The sequence below is a fragment of the Oryza sativa genome, chromosome 5, assembly GCF_034140825.1.
Source record: "Oryza sativa Japonica Group chromosome 5, ASM3414082v1".
In the NCBI taxonomy this organism is placed as follows: Eukaryota; Viridiplantae; Streptophyta; class Magnoliopsida; order Poales; family Poaceae; genus Oryza; species Oryza sativa.
In genome coordinates this window covers 2,463,815-2,485,842 of record NC_089039.1, presented here as the reverse complement: position 1 = coordinate 2,485,842, position 22,028 = coordinate 2,463,815, and the positions used below count along the sequence as shown (strand labels likewise).

General features: G+C 39.6%; 2 protein-coding genes across 2 annotated transcripts; both read left to right on the top strand.

The window, feature by feature from the left end:
* The first annotated feature begins 6,345 nt into the window (after window positions 1-6,345).
* On the top strand, window positions 6,346-7,096 carry LOC136356612 (uncharacterized). Its single transcript, XM_066310859.1, has one exon. The coding sequence runs from the start codon at window positions 6,495-6,497 to the stop codon at window positions 6,729-6,731; it is 237 nt and encodes a 78-aa protein (XP_066166956.1). The 5' UTR covers window positions 6,346-6,494; the 3' UTR covers window positions 6,732-7,096.
* A 7,757-nt stretch (window positions 7,097-14,853) lies between these two features.
* LOC4337768 (retrovirus-related Pol polyprotein from transposon TNT 1-94) lies at window positions 14,854-18,490 on the top strand. Its single transcript, XM_015783287.3, has 2 exons — window positions 14,854-16,926; window positions 18,097-18,490. Exons 1-2 carry the CDS (start codon window positions 14,870-14,872, stop codon window positions 18,488-18,490), a joined length of 2,451 nt encoding a protein of 816 aa, XP_015638773.2. The 5' UTR covers window positions 14,854-14,869.
* The last annotated feature ends 3,538 nt before the right edge of the window (window positions 18,491-22,028 follow it).

The window sequence follows — 22,028 nt, the reverse complement described above, 5'->3', positions numbered from 1 at the left end:
AACACAAATGCATGAAGCTTCTGGTATGCCTTCTTTTCTGTTCCTTGGGTACCAAGGTACTCCACATAGTTAGCGTTACTTCTTCAGTCATCTCTTCGTTTATAAATACATGTCTTGATTATCATCTATTCATTCAGAATTTCAGACCAAGCAAAACCTGAACACATATATAGAAACAACAATATGTCGCGTGTCGAGAGGACGAAGGAGATCAAGATCAGCAGGGTGGAGCGGATCGATGATGAGCCGGAGACGAAGACGAAGGTGATCATCAACGCGGCGCGGACGCCGAGGACGGCCGGTGGCGGCGGAGCACCGCCGGAGAGGGCTGCAGCTGCAGGAAGGAATATTGACAAGGCCTCCCAGGCGTACATCGACAGGTTGAAACAGAAATGGGCGGCGGAGGAGGCAGCTGATCATAGCAGCTAGAGATCAATGCGCAGCACTAGTGTTACTACATATATATGCAAATGGATATGATATGGATGCATTATGCATATATGTATATACTTATGTTTTTTTGCATGTTAAGTATTATTACTGTTGTTTGTTGTCAATTAATGTTAGTTAACTGGATTAATTAGTATGCAATTTTGTACTTTTGTTATACAAATTTAGCTAGGCTAAATATATATGTGTGTGTTTCTTCATTCGTCGAGTCAACATGATAGTCTTACTTAAGTAGTAATCAATGTGTTGGGATTGAAATGATTAAAGAAGATGCAACTTGACTTGGCAGTTTATATGCAGAGAGAGCCGTATACCAGATTTTGTTTAGATAATAAAATGATTACCGGTGTGGAGGTGGAGTTGTTGGTTGCACGCATGACTCTATCTATCTGAGTTTATTATTTATTTTTTGGTGAATAACTAAATTAGTCCTCTAAATTTCACATAAGGCTCAATTTAGTACTTGACGTTGCAATCCATCCATATTAGTCCTTCAGTTTTTCATTTTGAATCCAGATCATGTGCTCGAACCCACTTGAGGAGCCATGTGGCTAAATCTAGTCAGCATCTCTTGTGATAAATGACCCTTATACACCTCATTCACATACATAAGAATGATTTCAAATGAGAAATATGCTATAATATTTACTTATTGGACAAGACTTCCCATCAAATATACATCCAATGATTATATGCAGCTACTTTTTATCAAAATTTGTGTACAATACATTTTTCATCATAATGAATACATGGTAATTACTTCTAGGGGTAGTGCAATATATCCATTGAAGCTCTACTGTTGTGTGTACAGCTCGAAATAATGAGAAGTACATTACATTGCTATTTATTTAGTTTTTTCCCTTTTGACCCGTGTGTGCAAACTGGGACATTTTATAGTAGAAACGTTGACTAGGATTAGCTATGTAGCATATCAAGTAGGTACAAGGATGATTTTGAGCCAATACGAATATTTAATTCGTTCTATACGAACAAAATGCAACTTAAAGGACCAAAGTGAACCTTTGTAAAGACTTGAAGGACTAAATTGGCTATTCACCCTTTTTTAAATCTATTTTTTTATTATTCAACTGAAAGTTTTCAAGAAAAATATAATGAATCATTTTTTTTTCAAAAAAAAATCATTTTTCACAACAAACTGCATTTTATTTTACTGTAGACCAAATTTAACTTCTGGGTTATATTTATATATGCATGACACACTTGGCTCTAAAGGCTAATTAATTGTCTGAAACATATTAGAATAAGTATTCCAGGTGCTATGTTATAAGCTCTTTATCCACGCCAAGTGGAATCAACGGAAAATAACACAATTACAGGCTTATCCACGTCAAGCGGAATCGACAAAACAATAATTACAGAACCACATAATATCGATGATCACAAATAATGAAATACTCTCTCCTTTTTAAAATATATTTTTTTTAGATTTTGTAGCAAAAATTAATATAGAGGCGAAGAAAAAAAATGTATTTTAGTCACTTAAGTGGTCAAATTTTGAATTTTAAATTGCTTAGATTTGCTCTCTTCATAAACATCTCATTTGGCTAAAAATGTATAGATTTTCATGCATTAAAATATTGGGAAAAATATTATGATACAAAATTTGAATCTTAAAAATACTTATAATTTATAATTTTGAATGGAGGAGTTACTACAACGAAATTTCAGTTTGCATAACATGTATTGCTAAACGGCTCCGTAACAATTAATACTCTCTCGCGACAGCTGTGGTTTGCATGCACTGCCTCAACTGTTTCACTGACAGGAGGGTCCTCTACCCAACCGACCCACGTATTAGCAGTGTTTATAATTTTGGTTCAAAATTTCGGAAATAATTTTGGACCCCACCGGCAAATCAATTAATATACCGACCGAAATTTTTGGGTTTCCTCAATTTTTTGTGAAATTTGGTCAAAGTTTATTTAAATTCATTCAAAATCTTTCAAAATTTCAAAAAATTTTGGTCCTACCTAAATCACCAAAATTTTCAGAAAACGAAATTGTAAACCCTGCATATTAATTAGTGACTCAAAGTAGTAGGAAGTAAATCAGAGAATCCTCTTCCAGTATCCTCTCTTCTGGCCGAAGATCTGAAATACGCTACTCCTGTATATGTAACAAAAGAAGTCAGCAAGAGCGAGCTAATATTCCATGTGTCACCTGTCAATCAGACAACTGATCCATCGATCGATTCGATCGGGCGCCACTCTTTCGGACTTTTGTGAATGCAGCTAGCTACCGTAATGCACCTTCATTCGCACAAACACGCACGCAACGCAATGTATATGCAATTACGCATGTGTGGCTAGCCTTAATCTGAAGATCAAATAATTACTCCCTCCGTATTTTAATGTATGACGCCGTTGACTTTTTAACCAACGTTTGACCATTCGTCTTATTCAAATTTTTTATGCAAATATAAAAATACTTATGTCATGCTTAAAAAATATTTGATGATAAATAAAGTCACAATAAAATAAATGATAATTACATAAATTTTTTAAATAAGACGAAATGTCAAACGTTTATCAAAAAGTCAATGGCGTCATATATTAAAATACGGAGGAAGTATTTCACTTTGCACAAATGACAAGTATATATATATATATATGTTCCATCTGACCTGACCCGTACCTTACATTAACCTTAAGTTACACTTCTTTAACGGTATGCAAAGCTACTACCTGTTCAGATCAAAGAGCCAGTTAATTAACTGTACAATAATTGGAGCTAGCGTAGCTTGCCAGCTGAGTCGAGCCAGCCTATAAATACAATCCATATCAACCAAGAGAGAAGTACCCAATCCTCCTCATATTGATCTAGAATTATAAATATTGTAGCAAGTTAGATCAAAGTAGTCACAAGCTCCGGGGAATATGTCACGAGGCAGCGGTGATGGTGGTGTACTGGACGGCGAAGTCCATGTCCAGAGGGTGGACAAGATCGTGGTGGTCATGAACGGGGTGGCGCCGACGGCATCGGAGAAGAAGGCCGGGGACGGCCTGATGAACATCGACGAGATAGCCGCGGATTTCATCCGGAGGAAGAAAGAGGCGTTCCAGCGAGGCAACAATAAGCCCGCAGGCCAAGTTGATTAACTTTTGCACATGATGCCACTGAAACCGTTGAAGTACATACGTGTGCGGCTATATGGCGATCGGTGTATATATGATATATATATGTAGGGTCTGTTCGGAGGAGTTTTATATTATGTGAAGCCGTACAATAATATACTATCCTGCAAGTATTATTTTGTGTTCTTAGAGTTGTGTACTCTACCTCCGAGGGTGTATAAAATTGTCTTGATTATATATATGTAATTTATAAAGTTAAGGTTTACCAATATCTTTAATTTTTCTCTTGGATATATATATTCTATCCCTGGGCTTACTTTGAAAAATGAAGGATTTTTTTTAGGAAATTTGAACTAAATACTATTATTTAAGTTCTTGTAAATTTTCCATGTTTGAAAGAAGCCCTTAATTTTAATTTTGATGGAGACGTTGAAATATACCTGATTGGACAAAAGTCACACACGAGGCACAAGCCTTTCTTAATTATAAACTGTTCATGTTATTTTGACATGTTTCAAAGAGTCGATATATATATATATATATATATATATATATATATATATATATATATATATCACAATAAGGCAGCACATCTTCTACTTCGGTTTTTTTTATATATGTTGATAGTTTTGTTTCCTACATGGTGGTAGCACATGTGTTGTCCTACTTGCATGTTAATTTGATTGTTAGTTTAATGAACAGAATATTAGTTCATCCAAAAAACTTAAAGCCACTCATGATATGAGAAACCGAACATTTTAATATAGACCAACACAAGCTACAGTTATTTCTCTTGCAAAAGGAAAAGTACAGCTTTGTCTCTGGTGTGCACTATGCCATTTAATTTTTCGTTGTAATTGATGTCGAGTGGGCTTGCAGACAGTGAATATATTAAATAAATCTCTGGTTACATATAGAGATTCTCTGTCATCCTTGGACAGGAATATATCTCTCATATCATCACTTGATGAGACTGCTCTTCAATAAGTGATGTATCAAAACTAATCTCACAAGTTAGTGTAGGATTCAAATTCACATACATTATACATATATGTTTTTGATGTGTTACTTCAATAATCTTTGGGAGATGTATAAATATTTAGTTTTTAGTCAGAGGTATATAATTCCTGTCCAAAATTGAGGTATATATAACTTTTATATGCCCTGGTGCTCTCTACCGTTAAATGATGTGGTAGTAGAAATAGATCTGAAACCTTCAATCAAATTAGATTAATGGTTCATATTGCTTTCTAATAAGTAAAGAGCACCGGAGTGGGACTCTGGTTCTAATCGGTTCAATCAATTTATTTTTTTTTTCTTTTGAAGTAGTATATATGGAGGTATATATTCAAGGATGGAAGAAAATCTCATATATATTTGGATAATTTTTTGCTCACATAATTAATCAAGCTTAAACCATATATTTCTATTATCTAAAATGAATGTAAAAAATTAAAAGTGAAGGACAACAACCGGTAAATTTACATGCAATGTACTTTAACACTGATAATTTAATTATTTAATTTGTCATACAAGGATTGCCAAACTATTGTCGCAATAATTAATTGGCGACAGCGTATAAAAACTCGACACAGCTTGGGCCAGGGACATATATGCTTGGAGATAAATATAGTTCAATAGTTGACTAATAAAATCTATATATCTCTCCGACAAAAGAGCATGCATATATATATGGGCTTTTATATATTATATATGAAAAAAAAGCAGCTGCATCCTGAAACTTTTCTCCACTGTGCTCAGTTATTGGAGATCCTAAGCTTTTGAATTAATTATATTTAGCATGCAACGTGCAGCACGCTTGATTTCTCTTTGTTAGGTAAATAAGCATGAGATTGGTAGTGTGTCAATGAAGCTTAAAAGCTTTGGATGATCATCAGCAAAAATATGAAAATTTCTCCTTAATTGATTTATATAACCAAAAGTATACAGATGCATGATCGGAATTCGCATGCAGATTCAGATATTTACATTCTAATTAAATTTACACTCCATATATATAACACTTGGCATAATTTTTTTCCATGAAACATACCTCAATCATAGCTATTGGTTACGATTCTATAGCCCTTTTTGTTTGGACCTCCTATGAGTGCTTTATAAGTCTAAAAGCCAAAGTCTAAACAAACTAGCAATATTTTCAATTGGCTTTTTAAAGTCATATATAATCCATAAACCATTCTTGCACAATTGAACCAAAAAACTATATTTGAGAAACTATATTGACTTATATATGTGGATTAGAGTATAACTCTACATTTGAAATAAAATCTAAATATCCACCGGTTTATAAAACCATAACCCTATAAAAGCATCTTAAAAATCTAAGTCAATATGCTCAAGCCGAAAAAAATAGGGGCTATATATATTCCATATGCTCACAAATGCCTGCAGCGCGCTAGCACGAGGCTTAATTATTGAATGATCCAGGACAGCATGAGTTTTCACTTTTGATCAAGAGCATCGATGCGAATTCGGGATCGATATTTCCACATGGGTGCAAAAAAAAGATCAGACTGATATTAATTGATTGGAATCAAGATGCCCAAAACGATAAGCACTCTGCACAGCAACAACCGAACAGATAGCACAGCATCATATCCAATCCAAAATTCTTTTCAAAAAAAAAATATCCAATCCAAAAAAGTGCAGCCACGTCGACCAAACAGCAGCAACCATTACATATTTCTCCATTGATTGATTGCTCTCACTGTACAATTGGCATCTCCATGGAGACACTGCAGAGTCCCACAAGAACACAACTCCTAGTTGTCTAGGAGTATAAATGGTGGCCAAGGCAAGCTCACACAAGAACATGTACCATCTTGCTAGCTAGAGCTTGAAATCCCTCCTAACTGTGATAGATATACCTAGCTAGGCTGATCTCCATCATCTGATCAAAGAGGGGCGGTGTAGAAAGGGAGGGAGAAGATGTTCCGCACTGGAGCCAAGAACATGAGCAGCGATCTCCCGGTTGAAGGTGTGGTGAGGGTGAGGAAGGTGGAGAAGATCCAGGCTTACAACCTCGTCACCAAGCCATCAGCGACCACAAGCAGGATATCGCCGATAACAGGTCAGGCCGAAAGCATGGCCGTCACCGTTGTTCGGGTTGGAGCTGTGGCTGGAAAACCAGACGACATCGTCCCAGTGGCTAGAATGAACAACTAAGTTATGATCGGAGAAATAGACGGTGTACGTCATCGTCTAGTGGCTATACATAACAACTAATTAGCACGCATGGTTTACTAGGGAAAATGTGAGTTTCTACTTGGGATAACTAGGGATGATGGTTATAGGCTCTGTCATATGTCATGTGTAACTGGCCAGTCATCTACCACGGTGTCGCTAGATGCCATGAACGTAATAATCCATATATGTATAAGTTTATTATATGTCAATAATTGTGTGACATGCTTGTAATGACATATATATAAGATACAAAAGTGGCTACTACCAGTCATGTAAAGGGCTAAAAGGCCCCATTTTGTGTCTTGAAACTTCATGGTAATAAATTGTTTTAGAAATTGTGCCTATTTCACCTGTGATACTTCAATTTCCACATCGCCATGCTCCAATATGCAAAAAAAACAGATTGCAAATTTACTACCCCTCCAATTGTGTACAGAAAAACTAGCATCTTTCTTTCTCCTTTGAGAGTGTTTTTTATTGAACGAACTTTCTCCTTTGAGACTGAAACATTTGGAACTTAGATATGTTTGTTTCAAGTGGACTAGCAGGTATATGTTCTCTATATGTTAAGTATGTTTGGAATATATATATCTCCATATCAAGTATACTAGGATTTAAGTATCAGAAGCAGGCGACAGCTACGCAAAGGACGGTCAGACTAGAGCGACTACACTGGTCAGACCGGAGGCACCTGTGTGGTTAGACCGGCGCATCAACTCCAGTCAGACCAAGCTCTATCTATTCGAATGTAACTTTTAATTCTGCTAAAAGTTTTGGTTTTTGGGTAGTTCAATCATTCACCCTCCCCCTGATTGGTTTAGTTATTGCTGTATAATCCTACAATGCCCTCTTTGTTAAGTATGTTTGGAATATATATCTCCATATCTACTATATACTAGGATTTTAAGTATCTCATCTGACTTATCTGTATGGGTTGCCTTACCTAGGAGATCAAGCTTCATGCCCTCCAATCTGTTACTCCATATAAACAACCCATGATGCTCAATGCAATCTAATAAAGGCTACTACCAATTCTCTCTAGTTTACACTCTAACATATCTAGAATTTGATGGAATGTTAGCTAGCAAGCTGCACTAGTGCTACCAATTCTCTCTAATATTATTAGCCTGTGGAGATACTGGCCAATTTCAATTTTTGTGTTTTGAACCATTTAGTTGGATTTTAAAAGTGATCCGGTAACTTATTTTTAATTTAGAAATAAACCTTAGTTTTGGCCATACCATGACTTGGTGGGATGTGTGGGCAAAACTTTATTTTAAAAGATAAATTATCAGACACTTTATTGAATTATATTACAAGTTCAAAGAATGAAACAGAAGTGTACATAATGAACTCCCAATGATTGATAAAACAAGAACTTATGATTCACCCTTATTTCATGGTTAATTTCCCAGTTTTCCTTCTTTTACCAAAGAAGGATATACCCAAAAAAAAACATATATGCAGTTTGTACCCATTTCTGAGGTAATGATTTTTATGCCAAGATTTACCTAGCTATTGCCAATTAATTAAGAGCAGTTAAAAGTATTTAATGATCAGTAAAAAGGATTTATTTTCAGTAACATAACTAGCCATGCATGTCTGCTGCAACTTTTATTTAATTTCAAGAGAATCTCTTCAGCAACTGTAAGGCTACATTAATTGAACCAAACATCTTTTTTTTTGTTTGTAGAAATACAAACACGTTCAGAAGCCAGAAAGTGAAATCTAACAAAGTTTGCAAGTTGGAACCATAATTTGGAAGTTAATTTAACCAACAACCAACTAAACCAAACATAACACAAAAACTATAGCTGTATGTGCTGAACTTGATTCACTTTGTTTTTTTTTTCTCTCAGACATCACAAGCTAGTCCTAAAACAGTAAATTAATAATTAATGGATACCTTTTAAAGGTTGCAATCGCCAACTTGTAGATATTTCACAAGGCCAGCACATCAAAAAGATCAAAGCTTCCTTTCAAAAGTGACACAAAAATATCTTTGCTATGGAGTGTCCACTATCACACTGAGAAGTGCTTTCCTGAATATATTTGCAATTCTTTGCATAGTAGTAGTAGACTACTGTTATGAGTCCAATTCATTATCCGTCTTGGAGAGAACCTGATGCTCTTGCATTTGCAGCTAACAAAGATCGATACCTCTGAGTTGATTGGGCTAGCTCTGTAGCAACAAAAATCAGCTGCGTGAGCAGCAACGTCAGAGAAAAATTATAGCGATTGCGATCGCCATGAGCGACGATATATATTTCGAGTCATCGTTCAGAACTTATTCCTGAACTTTAACGTTGTATCAACACTAGAAATCACGCTGTATTCGGTAAGATGAATATCGTTTGCCTGCTTTTGCTTGAAATTCAGTCATATATTATATGCTTTCTCCGTTCCTAAATATTTGATGCTGTTAACTTTTTTAAACATGTTTGACCGTTTGCCTTACCTGTGAACCCTACATGATCAGGAATTCAGGATGCATATTCCAACAAGATTTGCATTCAGTGATTCGATCGATAGCTTAACGCGGTTAACCTGAGATTGATAGACACGAAGTTCACTTACTGAAAAAGAGCAACTTTGATCAGGTGCTTCTTCAGAGAAACTTAAACTTTGATCAGGTGCTTCTTCAGAGAAACTTACACGCAGTTTCTCGGTGAGATGATTACGATGTTTCTCCACTAGCAGGCAATCAGGCACCCATGTTTTCCAAAGCAAGAATCCGTCGAGCACTTTCGATTAAGCAATTTACATGGGAATCTAGGGATTTCAGCAAAAACTCTTTTGGACTTTTGAAGCAGCTAGCTAGCTTCTTCCTGCTGCCTTTGTTGATTGTTGCAGCCAACTAGCTAGCTAGCTAGTCACCCTTATCTTCACCGTGCTGATCTGGACCTTCTGAAAAATCTTCTGTTGTTATTAACTGACTTAAACTAGAAGGATTCAATAACGGAGAAATAATTTTGCCCAGCTTGGTTCAGATTATTGACCGGATTATTGTCGTGGATTATCCGCTCGATTATAGTGATAAACTAAATATTTTTAATAAAATAAATTTAACATTATGTAGCCTAGAATTAGATGGCGAGATGACATGGTAGCTTTTGCACTCAGTTTGACGGTCTTTGCCAACGGCAATGCCCTTCCCTGTTGGTGATGTACTAACGTACTTCACTGAATTATTATCCTAGATTATTTGCTTCACGTCTATGTAAACTGGAAAAATATCCGTGTGTTGCAATGGGTGAACGTTATTTTAATCTTATTATTGTTAGTATGTACGGTTTAACTAGGGTAAAATTCATAGTGAGAATCCGCTTGGATTTTTTTTTAGAAAATCATAAGGTGCAATTAGGAGTTCGATTTTCATCTCAAGTTAGCATGCGGAGTTTTTTAAAAGAGATTTCTTGTACGACTCCTTTTGTATTTCCAAAAGCAAACGAGCTTAAAATCCAATTCAAATATGAATTTGTATTTCTAAAAGCGGATGATATTAATTAAAAACCGACTCAAACACGGATGATTTACCAAAATACCAGGCAAAACATCTTTAATTTTTATAATAAGTAGAAATATGTTTTCTTGGAAACATTTCTTTACCACATTGTTTAGACCACTCATTGTAAGGTATTTGCTAAGTTTCTTTTTTAAAAAAACTTACTTAATTTACCCCTAGCTATGATCATTTTTTTGGATAATGACCCCTACGATCAATTAGCTAGATAATCCTCTACAATAACATGTTTCAGATAGGCCCTAGTTTGGGATAAAGAGACTAAGTTTGATATTATTGACTTAAAATTAATTTGAATACGCCGAATATTTCCTCTCTTTCAAGTAGCAATTATCCAACTTCATGGATGGATGGTTCTACCATGCATGTGTCCATTTGTCGCCAATGCTCATTCATCACAATTCACACACATCAAGAGATTTGACCGTTGGATCATGATGCCAAAACCATCCGACGATCGAGGAAGAACCATGTCATCTGCTCTCGCTTTCCCAACGTGAAAACTCCTCCCCCACAATCTTCGTCAATAGAGATAAGGAACCTTCTCACTTTTCGAGTATGTGGTGTAAGTCGCAGACAAAGATTGTTTCCGCACTAAAGTTGTGTTCGGCTCCAGCGATAAGAATTCATCTCTGCACGTAAAACAGAGCGACTCGTATGAGTAATTAAGTATATTATACTTTTTTTAAAAAAAATGGATTAATATGTCATTTTAAAACAACTTTTTGCGCGCGAAAAACGAGGAAGTAGAGATGGGAAGATGCATCGAAGAACATGACCTAACTAGGGTCTAGCGTATATAATTGCATTTCGTAAAAATAAAGTTTATATAGACCAACAAATTCAATATTTTATTGGATTCGATCTTGAGCGGTTTCTTAATGGGTTTAATGATTTTTAACTAAATTCAAATAGATCCAAAAAAAATTTCCAGGCACAAAGTCTTGGGAGTTTTGAATACCGAAATTTCACGAATGCTCCATAGAGATTCTCAACTTTGCTTAACTGAACTTGCACCATGTCACCGAGCCAATACAAAAGGTTTACAATTTTGTCAACTGTGCAGGCAGGTGCTTAATTCCCACTGTTAGATAGATCTCCCTCCCCTTGAGCCCAATGGCTCAAGGGGGCCTTGACCGCGCCCTGATCGGGGGCGCCCAGCCCAATGGCTGGTGGGCCATCGTCACACTGCGCCATATAAAAGAGGGGTGGAGGCCGGCACGGCACAACGTACGAAGTTCACCGCCGCCGCCAACTCCACCCCACAAAACCCTAATCCGATCGAGAGGGGGCGCAGCCAGTGACGGGAAACGCCACCGCCGCGCCACGCCTCATCGCCGGGACGTCTACGACCACCACTGCCGCAGCCGTCATCACCGTCGACCTCACCGGCGCCGCATCCACGTCAAGCCGCGACGAAAACGACGATGTCCGGCGCCTCTTCCTCCACGAACTCCTCAACCGGTCGGTATCTAAACCCTCTCCCTTTCATCTAGAATGTCGTTCATCAAACCCAAATAGAACCACCCGACTAGATCTAACCTAGGTGATCCTAGTGCAAAGTTCAACAATGGTATCAGAGCAACCCTAGGGCTTAGATCGGTTCGGGAAAAGAAATCCAAAGAAAGAAAAGCACAAGATCCGCACGGATCAAAAGAACCAAATACCCTAACCCTAATCTTACCTCGTCGCCGGCCGTCGTCGACGCCGGCAACGGAGGGGGGGAGGGGCAAAGAGGCGCCGCCTAGGAGCCACTCGACGGCCGCGCGCGCACCTGCACGCGCATGCCGGCGAGGGGGCCCGCGGCGGCGCCGCCATCTCCGTCGTCGCCATCTCTCTCTCACACGGTGGGGGTTAGAGACGGTGGGGCGAGCGGAGAAGAAGAGAAAAGAAAGGCGCGCCGGTCATGGCGGGGCGGCGCGAGGGCCGCCGGCGTCGGCGACGCCGCTCGGCGCGGCCACGCGCCCGCGAGAGAAGAAGAGCTAGGGTTTCCGGCGGCCTGGGGGTCGGGTTTTGGTCTCCCGATCTCCCCTCCCGGCCGTCCGATCGAAACCCTAGCGATCGGACGGCCGACGGCGGCTCGGGCCGAAAGCGGCCCAAGTGGGGAGCGCGCGGCGGCGGCTTCTCCCGCCCAGGCCCAGGTTGCGGCCTGGGGGAGAGGAGGGGGCGCTCGCCCGCGCGCAAGGTGGCCATGGGCCGACCGGCAAAGGCCGGAAGAAGTCCATATAAGGTCCCTTCGGGGCCGAAAAATGAATAAAAGAGAACAGTAGCAATTTTTATTTTGTCAATTTTCATGCAAATTTCAATAGAATTTTGAATAGTTTTTTGCATGTTTTACCTCTGTTTAAATTTGAACCAACGGGAGAATTTTCACAGAGAGAGAATTACAGAGATTTTGCTACTGTTCATATGATTTTTATATAGTTTTCCGCTGCAAATAGATGTAATTGATGAAAATTAGTGTTTCTAAAATTAAATTTCAAACCAACGGGAGAATTTAATTTTAGGAACATTAAGTATGTGCTATGATGTTGTAATTTTCTGACCAACGTTGTTAATTACAATATTATAGTTATGGTTATATGTGTTATGTCTAATTCTGCCCAACGGTGATGTAGGCTTAATGCATAATATTTTAATGTTAATTTTGTTCTCACCGCACATGATTATTTCAGGTGGCTACTCCTTGATGGGTTGCATTAAAGATATTCCGACCCTAAAAGGAGATAACTACGCAGAATGGAAAAGAAAACTCGACCTTGCTTTTATCTTGGGAGAGGTGGACTGGGTATTGACTACCCCATGTCCTATAGAACCTGCTGAACTTGTCAGAGGTGAAAATGAGTCAGATGCTGACTGGCAAAAGAGACAGAGGGACAATGCTCCTCTCGTCATGTCGTATGACATTGAACAAAAGAAATGGTCCTTAGCCAACAAGAAATGTTTGGCTGTGGTAAAGAATACGATTGAGCCTACCATATTGGGCTCGATCCCAGAGTGTGACGCTGTCTCAGAGTACCTTGAAAGAATAAAGAGTCAGTTTACTGGCTCTTCAAAGACTTATGCTACACAGCTGATCAAGCAGCTTGTGACAGAAAGGTACCATGGAGGTGGTGTTAGAGACCACATACTTAGAATGAGCAACATGGCTTCCAAGTTGAAGCCAATGGATTTGGGCATAACAGATGACTTTCTGGTCCATCTGGTTATGGCCTCATTGCCAAAGCAGTTTGACAATTTTATTGTCAACTACAACATAAGTCCAGAGAAATGGAACTTTGAGAAGCTCATTGCTAATTGTGTGCAAGAGGAGGAGAGAATCAAAGAATCAAATGGTGGTTCAATAAACTATGTTAAAGATAAGAAAAAGAACCACAAGTCTCCCACCTCAAAAGGTAAACAGTCTCAGCATCTGCCTCAGCAACAACAGTTCGCTGTTGAGAAAGATCAATGTCTCCACTGCAAGAAGACAGGACACTACAAGAAAGATTGTCCTGACTTTTTGAAAATGATCATGGCAAAGAAAGGTGAGAACATTATTACATTTGTAAATGAATCTCATTATGTTGGTTACTCTAGATCCACATGGTGGATTGATTCTGGAGCAACTATTCATGCTTGTAATTGTTTAAAGGCATTCCGTTCGACGAGGACTACGCAAGGAAGAGAAAGCACCATTAGAGTTGCCAATGGAGTTGAAGAAAAAGTTGAAGCTGTTGGAGATCTTCCGCTAGAGCTCGCGAATGGCTTCACACTTTTACTTCGAGATGTCTTTTATGTTCCTTCTTTGCAAAGAAACTTAATAAGTGTATCAAAGTTGGATTTTGATGGATATGATTGCCGCTTTGGAAGTGGCAAATGTGAACTATGGCATAATAATGCATGTATTGGTCTTGCTGTGTTGCGAGACGAGCTTTATTTGTTATCTCTTTCTGAGAATGTGAATGTTGTGTCCTCGTTGACAAAAGAAAACAAGAAAAGAAAGCGAACTCCCGATGTCTCATCGAAATTATGGCACTGTCGTTTGGGCCATATTTCGAGGGGGAGAATTGAGAGACTAGTTAAGAATGAAATTCTTCCTCCATTGGAGTTCTCAGACTTAGAACAATGCATAGAATGCATTAAAGGAAAATTTGTAAAGAGCATCAAAAAGGGTGCAAAACGAAGCGCAGGAATTTTATAGATCATTCATACAGATATTTGTGGTCCATTTCCTGTAAAAAGTGTGGATGGCTATGACTCGTTCATAACATTCACAGATGATTACTCCCGCTATGGTTATATTTATCCAATTAAAGAGCGATCAGAAGCACTGGATAAATTTAAGATATTCAAAGCTGAAGTTGAAAATCAGCTTGATATAAAGATTAAAGTAGTAAGATCTGACCGTGGGGGAGAGTACTATGGTCGACATACGCCTTATGGGCAAGTCCCTAGACCTTTTGCAAGGTTCTTGCTAGAGAATGGAATAGTAGCCCAGTATTCAACACCGGGCGAACCTCAACAGAATGGGGTAGCTGAAAGGCGCAACCGTACGCTTATGGATATTGTGCGCAGCATGATGAGCTACTCCACACTACCACTCGGTTTATGGATGGAGGCGTTAAAAACCGCCATTCATATTCTCAACAGAGTTCCAAGCAAATCGGTACCCAAAACACCGTATGAGCTATGGACAGGGAGAGTACCCTCGCTAACTCACCTCCGTGTGTGGGGGAGTCCTGCAGAGGCCAAAGTATTTAACCCAAATATTGGGAAGTTGGACCCCAAAACAGTCAGCTGCCATTTTATTGGCTATCCTGAAAGATCAAAAGGCTATCGTTTCTACTGTCCAAACAGTTATACAAAGTTTGTAGAAACGAGACACGCCGTCTTCTTGGAAGACGAAATGATTAGGGGGAGCTCGGTAGTTCGAGAAATTGATCTTGAGGAGAGGCGGGTGTCTGTACCCGCTCCGTCGACTCAGGAACCTTTCTTCTCTCTACCTGCTGATGTTGTGCCTGCAATGCCTGTCATTGAGGTACCAGCACCTGTTGTTACCCCTCCTGTGGCAACAATGAATGAGAGTGAGGAACCTGTTATACAGGATTCAACAGAAATGGTTGTCACACCAGAGGAGGAGCTACAACAGCCTCAAATAGATAATGTGCCAGTACAGGAGACTCATCAAGAGCCTCAGGTACAGGATGTGCCAAATGTGCAGGCCCCTAGAAGGTCTGAAAGAGTCAGAAGATCGGCTATCCGTGATGACTATAAAGTTTATAATATAGAAGAGTCGCATATGGAGGATGATCCCACCTCATATGAAGAGGCCATGAGAAGCGCTCGCTCATCTGAATGGTTGGAAGCCATGAAAGATGAAATGAAATCAATGAAACTAAACAATGTTTGGGATTTAGAAGAAATTCCTAAAGGAGCCAAAACAGTAGGCTGTAAATGGGTCTACAAAACCAAATATGACTCCAGAGGGAATATAGAAAAGTTTAAAGCGCGACTTGTGGCAAAAGGCTTCACGCAACGAGAAGGGATTGATTACAATGAGACATTTTCTCCAGTCTCTTGTAAAGATTCCTTCAGGATTATAATGGCACTAGTGGCACATTATGATTTGGAATTACATCAGATGGATGTAAAAACGGCATTTCTAAATGGAGATTTGGAGGAAAAAGTATACATGGCGCAACCGAAAGGTTTTGTCATGAAAGGAAACGAAAATATGGGATGTCGTCTAAAGAGATCCATTTATGGATTAAAGCAAGCTTCGAGACAGTGGTACTTGAAGTTTGATGGGACAATAAAGAAATTTGGGTTTCAAGAGAATGTCGAGGACAACTGTATTTATTCAAAGTTTAAGAATGGGAGATTTATTTTCCTAATTCTGTATGTGGATGACATTCTACTGGCTAGTAGTGATGTCAGTCTACTGCAGGAAACAAAGAAATTCTTGTCCTCAAACTTTGACATGAAAGACCTCGGTGAGGCTTCATATGTTTTGGGCATAGAGATTCACCGAGATAGAACAAAGTATGCATTGGGACTTTCTCAAAAGACATATATAGAAAAGGTGTTGAAGAAATTCAACATGTACAGATGCAGTGCTACACCTGCTCCTATAATGAAAGGCGAAAAGTATGGGGCATCGCAATGTCCCAGAAATCAGTATGAGCTCAATGAAATGAAAACAAAGCCATATGCGTCAGCTGTAGGAAGCCTACAGTACGCGCAAGTGTGCACACGACCTGACTTGGCATTTGTTACCGGGTTACTTGGCAGATTTCAGAGTAATCCAGGCCTAGAGCACTGGAAATTGGTAAAGAAAGTCTTGCGTTATTTGCAAGGAACAAAAGGCCTCATGCTGACTTACAGAAGATCAGAATCACTCCAGATAGTGGGGTACTCAGATTCTGACTTTGCAAAAGATAATACAAAGTCAACATCGGGATACGTGTTTACCCTGGCAGGAGGAGCTATTTCATGGAAAAGCTCAAAACAGACTATCACTGCAGGGTCTACTATGTATGCCGAGTTTATAGCATGCTATGAGGCAACGGGGCAGGTGAACTGGCTAAAGAAGTTCATACCCGGTTTAAAGGTGGTTGACAGTATTGAGAAACCACTAAAGTTATACTGCGACAACGAACCCACAGTAATGTACGCTCACAACAATCAGTCAAGTGGTGCTGCCAAACACATTGACATAAAGTACTATGTTGTGAAGGACAAAGTCCGGGATCAAACAATCAGTCTCGAGCACATTAAAACAGAAAGGATGCTCGCGGATCCGCTCACGAAAGGCCTACCACCCAACGTGTTCAAGGAACATGTAGCCGGCATGGGTTTAAGGGAAGCCTTATGAATCCTGGACTACAGGGCCCAAAAGTAAAGTATCTGTTTCTGAATAGAGTTGTGTATAGTGGCTGTCGAATCCATCGGTGATTGACCGTGACGATGAAACATGCTCTATTTACAAATCTGTGATGGAATAGAAAAAGCTAAAAGAAAAAGTGAGATCAAGGGGGAGAATGTTAGATAGATCTCCCTCCCCTTGAGCCCAACGGCTCAAGGGGGCCTTGACCGCGCCCTGATCGGGGGCGCCCAGCCCAATGGCTGGTGGGCCCCCGTCACACTGCGCCATATAAAAGAGGGGTGGAGGCCGGCACGGCACAACGTACGAAGTTCACCGCCGCCGCCAACTCCACCCCACAAAACCCTAATCCGATCGAGAGGGGGCGCAGCCAGTGACGGGAAACGCCACCTCCGCGCCACGCCTCATCGCCGGGACGTCTACGACCACCACTGCCGCAGCCGTCATCACCGTCGACCTCACCGGCGCCGCATCCACGTCAAGCCGCGACGAAAACGACGATGTCCGGCGCCTCTTCCTCCACGAACTCCTCAACCGGTCGGTATCTAAACCCTCTCCCTTTCATCTAGAATGTCGTTCATCAAACCCAAATAGAACCACCCGACTAGATCTAACCTAGGTGATCCTAGTGCAAAGTTCAACACCCACGGCACGTAGCGCGACAAAAGATTCTTTAGATGCAACAAAATGTGGACGTTGCTGCCTTGCCTGATTTCTAGATCCACTAAAAAAAGCAATCTTATTGGGTCATTCCGTCGGTTCACATAGACTCACATTTTTCCGTCCGAACCAAAGTGAACCGGCAGAGATGGCTATTTCTGTACTAGTGATTGGTCACTGCTCACACTGACCAGTGAGTCAGTGACCATAGAGGGATAGGTGCAGTAGCTCACTCAATTGAATTCAGTTGCAGCTGCAGGCCTATAAATTGAGCTCACCACTCACTCCCATGGCAGCAATCAAGCAGGCAAAGCTCAGCTTCAGCAACAACACAATTCAATTACAGTCACAATTAGTGAGCCAAGAAAGAAAGAAATTAGAAACGCCATGGCTCGTGCCAAGAACTCCTCTTCTGGCAATGGCGAGGTGGATGTCCAGAAGGTGGAGAAGATCGCCCCGGTCTACAACCTCGTCACCAAGCCCTCCGTCTACGGCGCCAACCGGAGGGCGACGACGGTGAAGGCGAGGCCGGCGACCACTGCCGTCGCCGCCGGCTTCGCCGGGAGCAGCAACAGTAGGCAGCCGGCGCCGGCGCCGGCGAGCTGGCCGCATGGATCAGTGGTCACCAAGGAGTTCATCAGCAAGTACATCGAGGACAAGAAGAGGCAGTTTAATCAAGGAGACGAATGAGCAGTAAACTCAGATTAATATTATCAGTTGATCGATCAGTGCAATATTATCATGTAATATTTAGTATAAATACAGCTACATATCTACATAAGAAGATGCTCTACTTATTAGTTATTATGTATTAATTAGAAATGCATATAATATGTAAGTATTCCATGAGAGTAGAACTCATGAATATGTATATCTAGCTTCCAGATGGAGTTGTTTATAAAGTATATTAACGAGTTATATATATGACCTGAAATTTATGGTTTTCAGCTAGTTAATTGACCAGTACACTTGTCTTTTCTCAATGAGTTATCTGAAATTCTGATTGATGTGTATCTGAAATTGTACTTGGGATGAAAAAAGGAAGTTCAGATAAATATTGTTGCAGAGCCTGATCTAGTTCGTCGGAGAAAAATTAATCGATCAACTAGCATCGATTTAATTCGATCATGCAATTTGGTACGATCGAGCTTTTATTATTCTTTTAATTTCTGGGTATGTTGGGTGCTCACCTGTTTCCCCAAAGCAGGAAGTAAAGACAGACACTCGGAAGAACAAGATTCTGTTCTTTCTGACTTTAGACTTTGAGTTGTTGAGAAAACATATTTTCTCCCCTGTTGTCTTGTTGATTGATGATAACATGCATGTTAGTTAGTGCTAGCTAGGCTCTTTTTGTTTTTAGAAAGATAGGACTTTTTGGCTTTTTTCTATATTAATAAATCAAAAGTAGAATATATGTAGGTATAGAGGCCAAATAATGTTTTCATTACCTTAAAATTAAGGAGTAAAGAAAACAAAAGAAAGGGAAGCGGTGGTAGCTAGGCTCTTACCTACAAGGTACTTGTCCGAACTTTCTAAAATCTCTCTTTATTAAGGAAATGATATGCAACGTACTCATATGCTAAAAAAAATGTAAAAATGTCTAAACAGTTAATGAACTTATATCTTACAACAAGGGCAACACCTTTTCTTTATATAACTTTACTAGATTAGAGAGTTTCTTCTCATACCTTCGTGATCAAGTCGCAACGTGGTACACATTTCCTTTTGAGAGATTAAAGATCATGAGTCAATTAAGACAACCTAACAAACTAAATAGAGGTTCTTTCTTTTTTGTTAAAGTTCAATACTAGTATTTTGTTCTCCCTCTGTTCTTTTTTATATGGATTGAGGTAGTATGTCAGTAAATTTCTCTTTATACAATAAACATATATTTAAGAACAGATATTATATATCCTTTTTAGCAAAAAAAAAACACATAAGAGTTGGAATTTTAAAACTCTTTTTTTATGACGTGGTAGAACATTTGGTTATAGAGAAATAGAATGGCTTTCTAACATCGTAGCCAGAATGTAGATAGCGTTAACGCTTGTGATTAAATATATTAACAATAGAAGCTCTTGCTTTTGGTTTCATATATAGTCTGATTAAATGTTTTGGAAGTTCTTATCTTTTAAATAGAAGTTTAAATTTCTAACAGTAAGAAAGCAATAAGAGCAATGTCTACTGGAAAATTCAAATCTTTAACTTCAAAGTTTAAATATAAATTCAAATCTCTTTAAGCTTTTCATATTGATTGTTCTCATAGAGTTTTTTTTTCACTGTGTAGATGCTCCTTTTCAGTTAAAAAAACAAACAATATTATTAGGTAAGAAATAATATTTTTTTATATGTAATTTGTCTTACTTTTAGGAAATAATATGAAGCCCCATATGCGAATTGGGCCTTAGATGGTTAAGCTCATTGTGTTGGAATCTGTTTGTAGTTTTAGATTTGGCACCAGCCGGGTGTTGTGTATGGTCCGACTTGTACTCGAAAAAAATAAACCTATTACGCCATAAATGGTTAACTCACTAAACATTAATTGTAGCATGAGACATAACCTTTAGATAAACTCAGGGCTGGGCTGGCTCGAGGGCTTAGGTCGGTTGTGCGACCGCCTAGGGCTCAGGCTTATCACCAACCAACCTAGCTAGCAGAGGGTGTCATCGTCCATCCTTATGCCTGAATCCCACGCGGCCACACCTTACCTCATCATGACTAGAGTTTATTTTATTTTTTTTTCATCTATTTAGTCCAAAAATTAGGCTAAGATCTTGTTTTGTTCTTCTTGTTTAATTTACTCCATAATATTATGTGTTTATTTTGTTAGTATTACTTATTTGTGTCACTTTAGATGATACATGATTTATAAAGTATATATTACAAGTAAACTTATATTTGGCCTTAAGGATTTTTATCACCGAGTTTGCCTAGGGCTCTTAAAAATATAGAGGTGGCCCTGGATAAACTAGAGACGAAGACTATCATCTAACAATAGATACTAAGCAAATACATGATGATGTGGCTATATGTGAAGGTTGCTTTACAGATAGTGTGTGAATATATGGCAATCTAATGGCCAAGAGTGTTGATGACTTGGCTAAACATGAAAACTGATTTATGGATAGTGGGTTTTGACTATATACAAAGAAGTGATAGGACCGCTGAGGAACCAAGTTGTCCGCGGTCTCTTATTATGGGTTGCATTTTCCCCAAACTTCCGTGGGACTTCCTTCAATACCCATGTGTCGATTTTGCTTTTGGAATTGATACTCGATATTTCTGCCAAGGAGAGGCTCCACTTAGATGCCCACGCGTTTATTAATCGCCACCACCTTACCATCACAAACTTAATTAATTCCAATAGCATATACCAACAATTTCAGACTACAAATGAGAATATGTACAAACCTCTTCCTCCTTTACATAGTTCAGAGAAATGGGAAATGGTGCCACTTGCTCTCACAGTGATGGACAGTCCATAGAATCCCATAAAAGAAAAAGTAGAACATTCCTACCAGCTAGCTAGCAACATGTGCAGCTCCCTATAAATTGAGCCATTGGTAGATCAGCCATTGCCATCAGAGATAGCTAAGCTAATAAGAGCAAGCTTAGAACAAGAACACATCACTGTCTCCTAGCTAAGCTAGCCAATTCAATTCAAACACACAGAAATTCAGACGACGGCGACGACGATGTTTCGCCGCGCCGCCATGGCCGCCGCCGCACCCTCCGACAGCGAGGTGAGGGTTCAGAAGGTGGACAAGCTGGACCTCGTCTTCAACATCCTGACAAAGCCGCCGGTGTACGGCGCCGGCAAAGGTAACAACCCTCCAAAAGCTCCAGCACCAAGGCGACCGGCGGCTACCGGCGGCGACCATGGCAGCGGCGGCGCCGTCGCCGGCAGGAAGCAGCCGGGCGTCGTGTCGATAGAGGACATCAACAAGAGGTCTGAAAACTACATCAGGGACAGGAAGAGGATGTTCTTTGGCCAAAATTAGTCCAAATTAGTTTCGAGCTCGATCATGGAAATTAATTGAAGTGTTAAGATCGGTCTGCATGATGTGATATTTGCACTGTATTACGTACGTATATACGGATGTATGCATGCATAAATATGGGGAAAATAATTAGCCCCTGATCGATGGGCGCTTGTGTTGTAAAATATTTACCTGAAATATATGAATAGCTTGCTATATGTTGACTGTGTTTTCAAGAGATTTTTAAT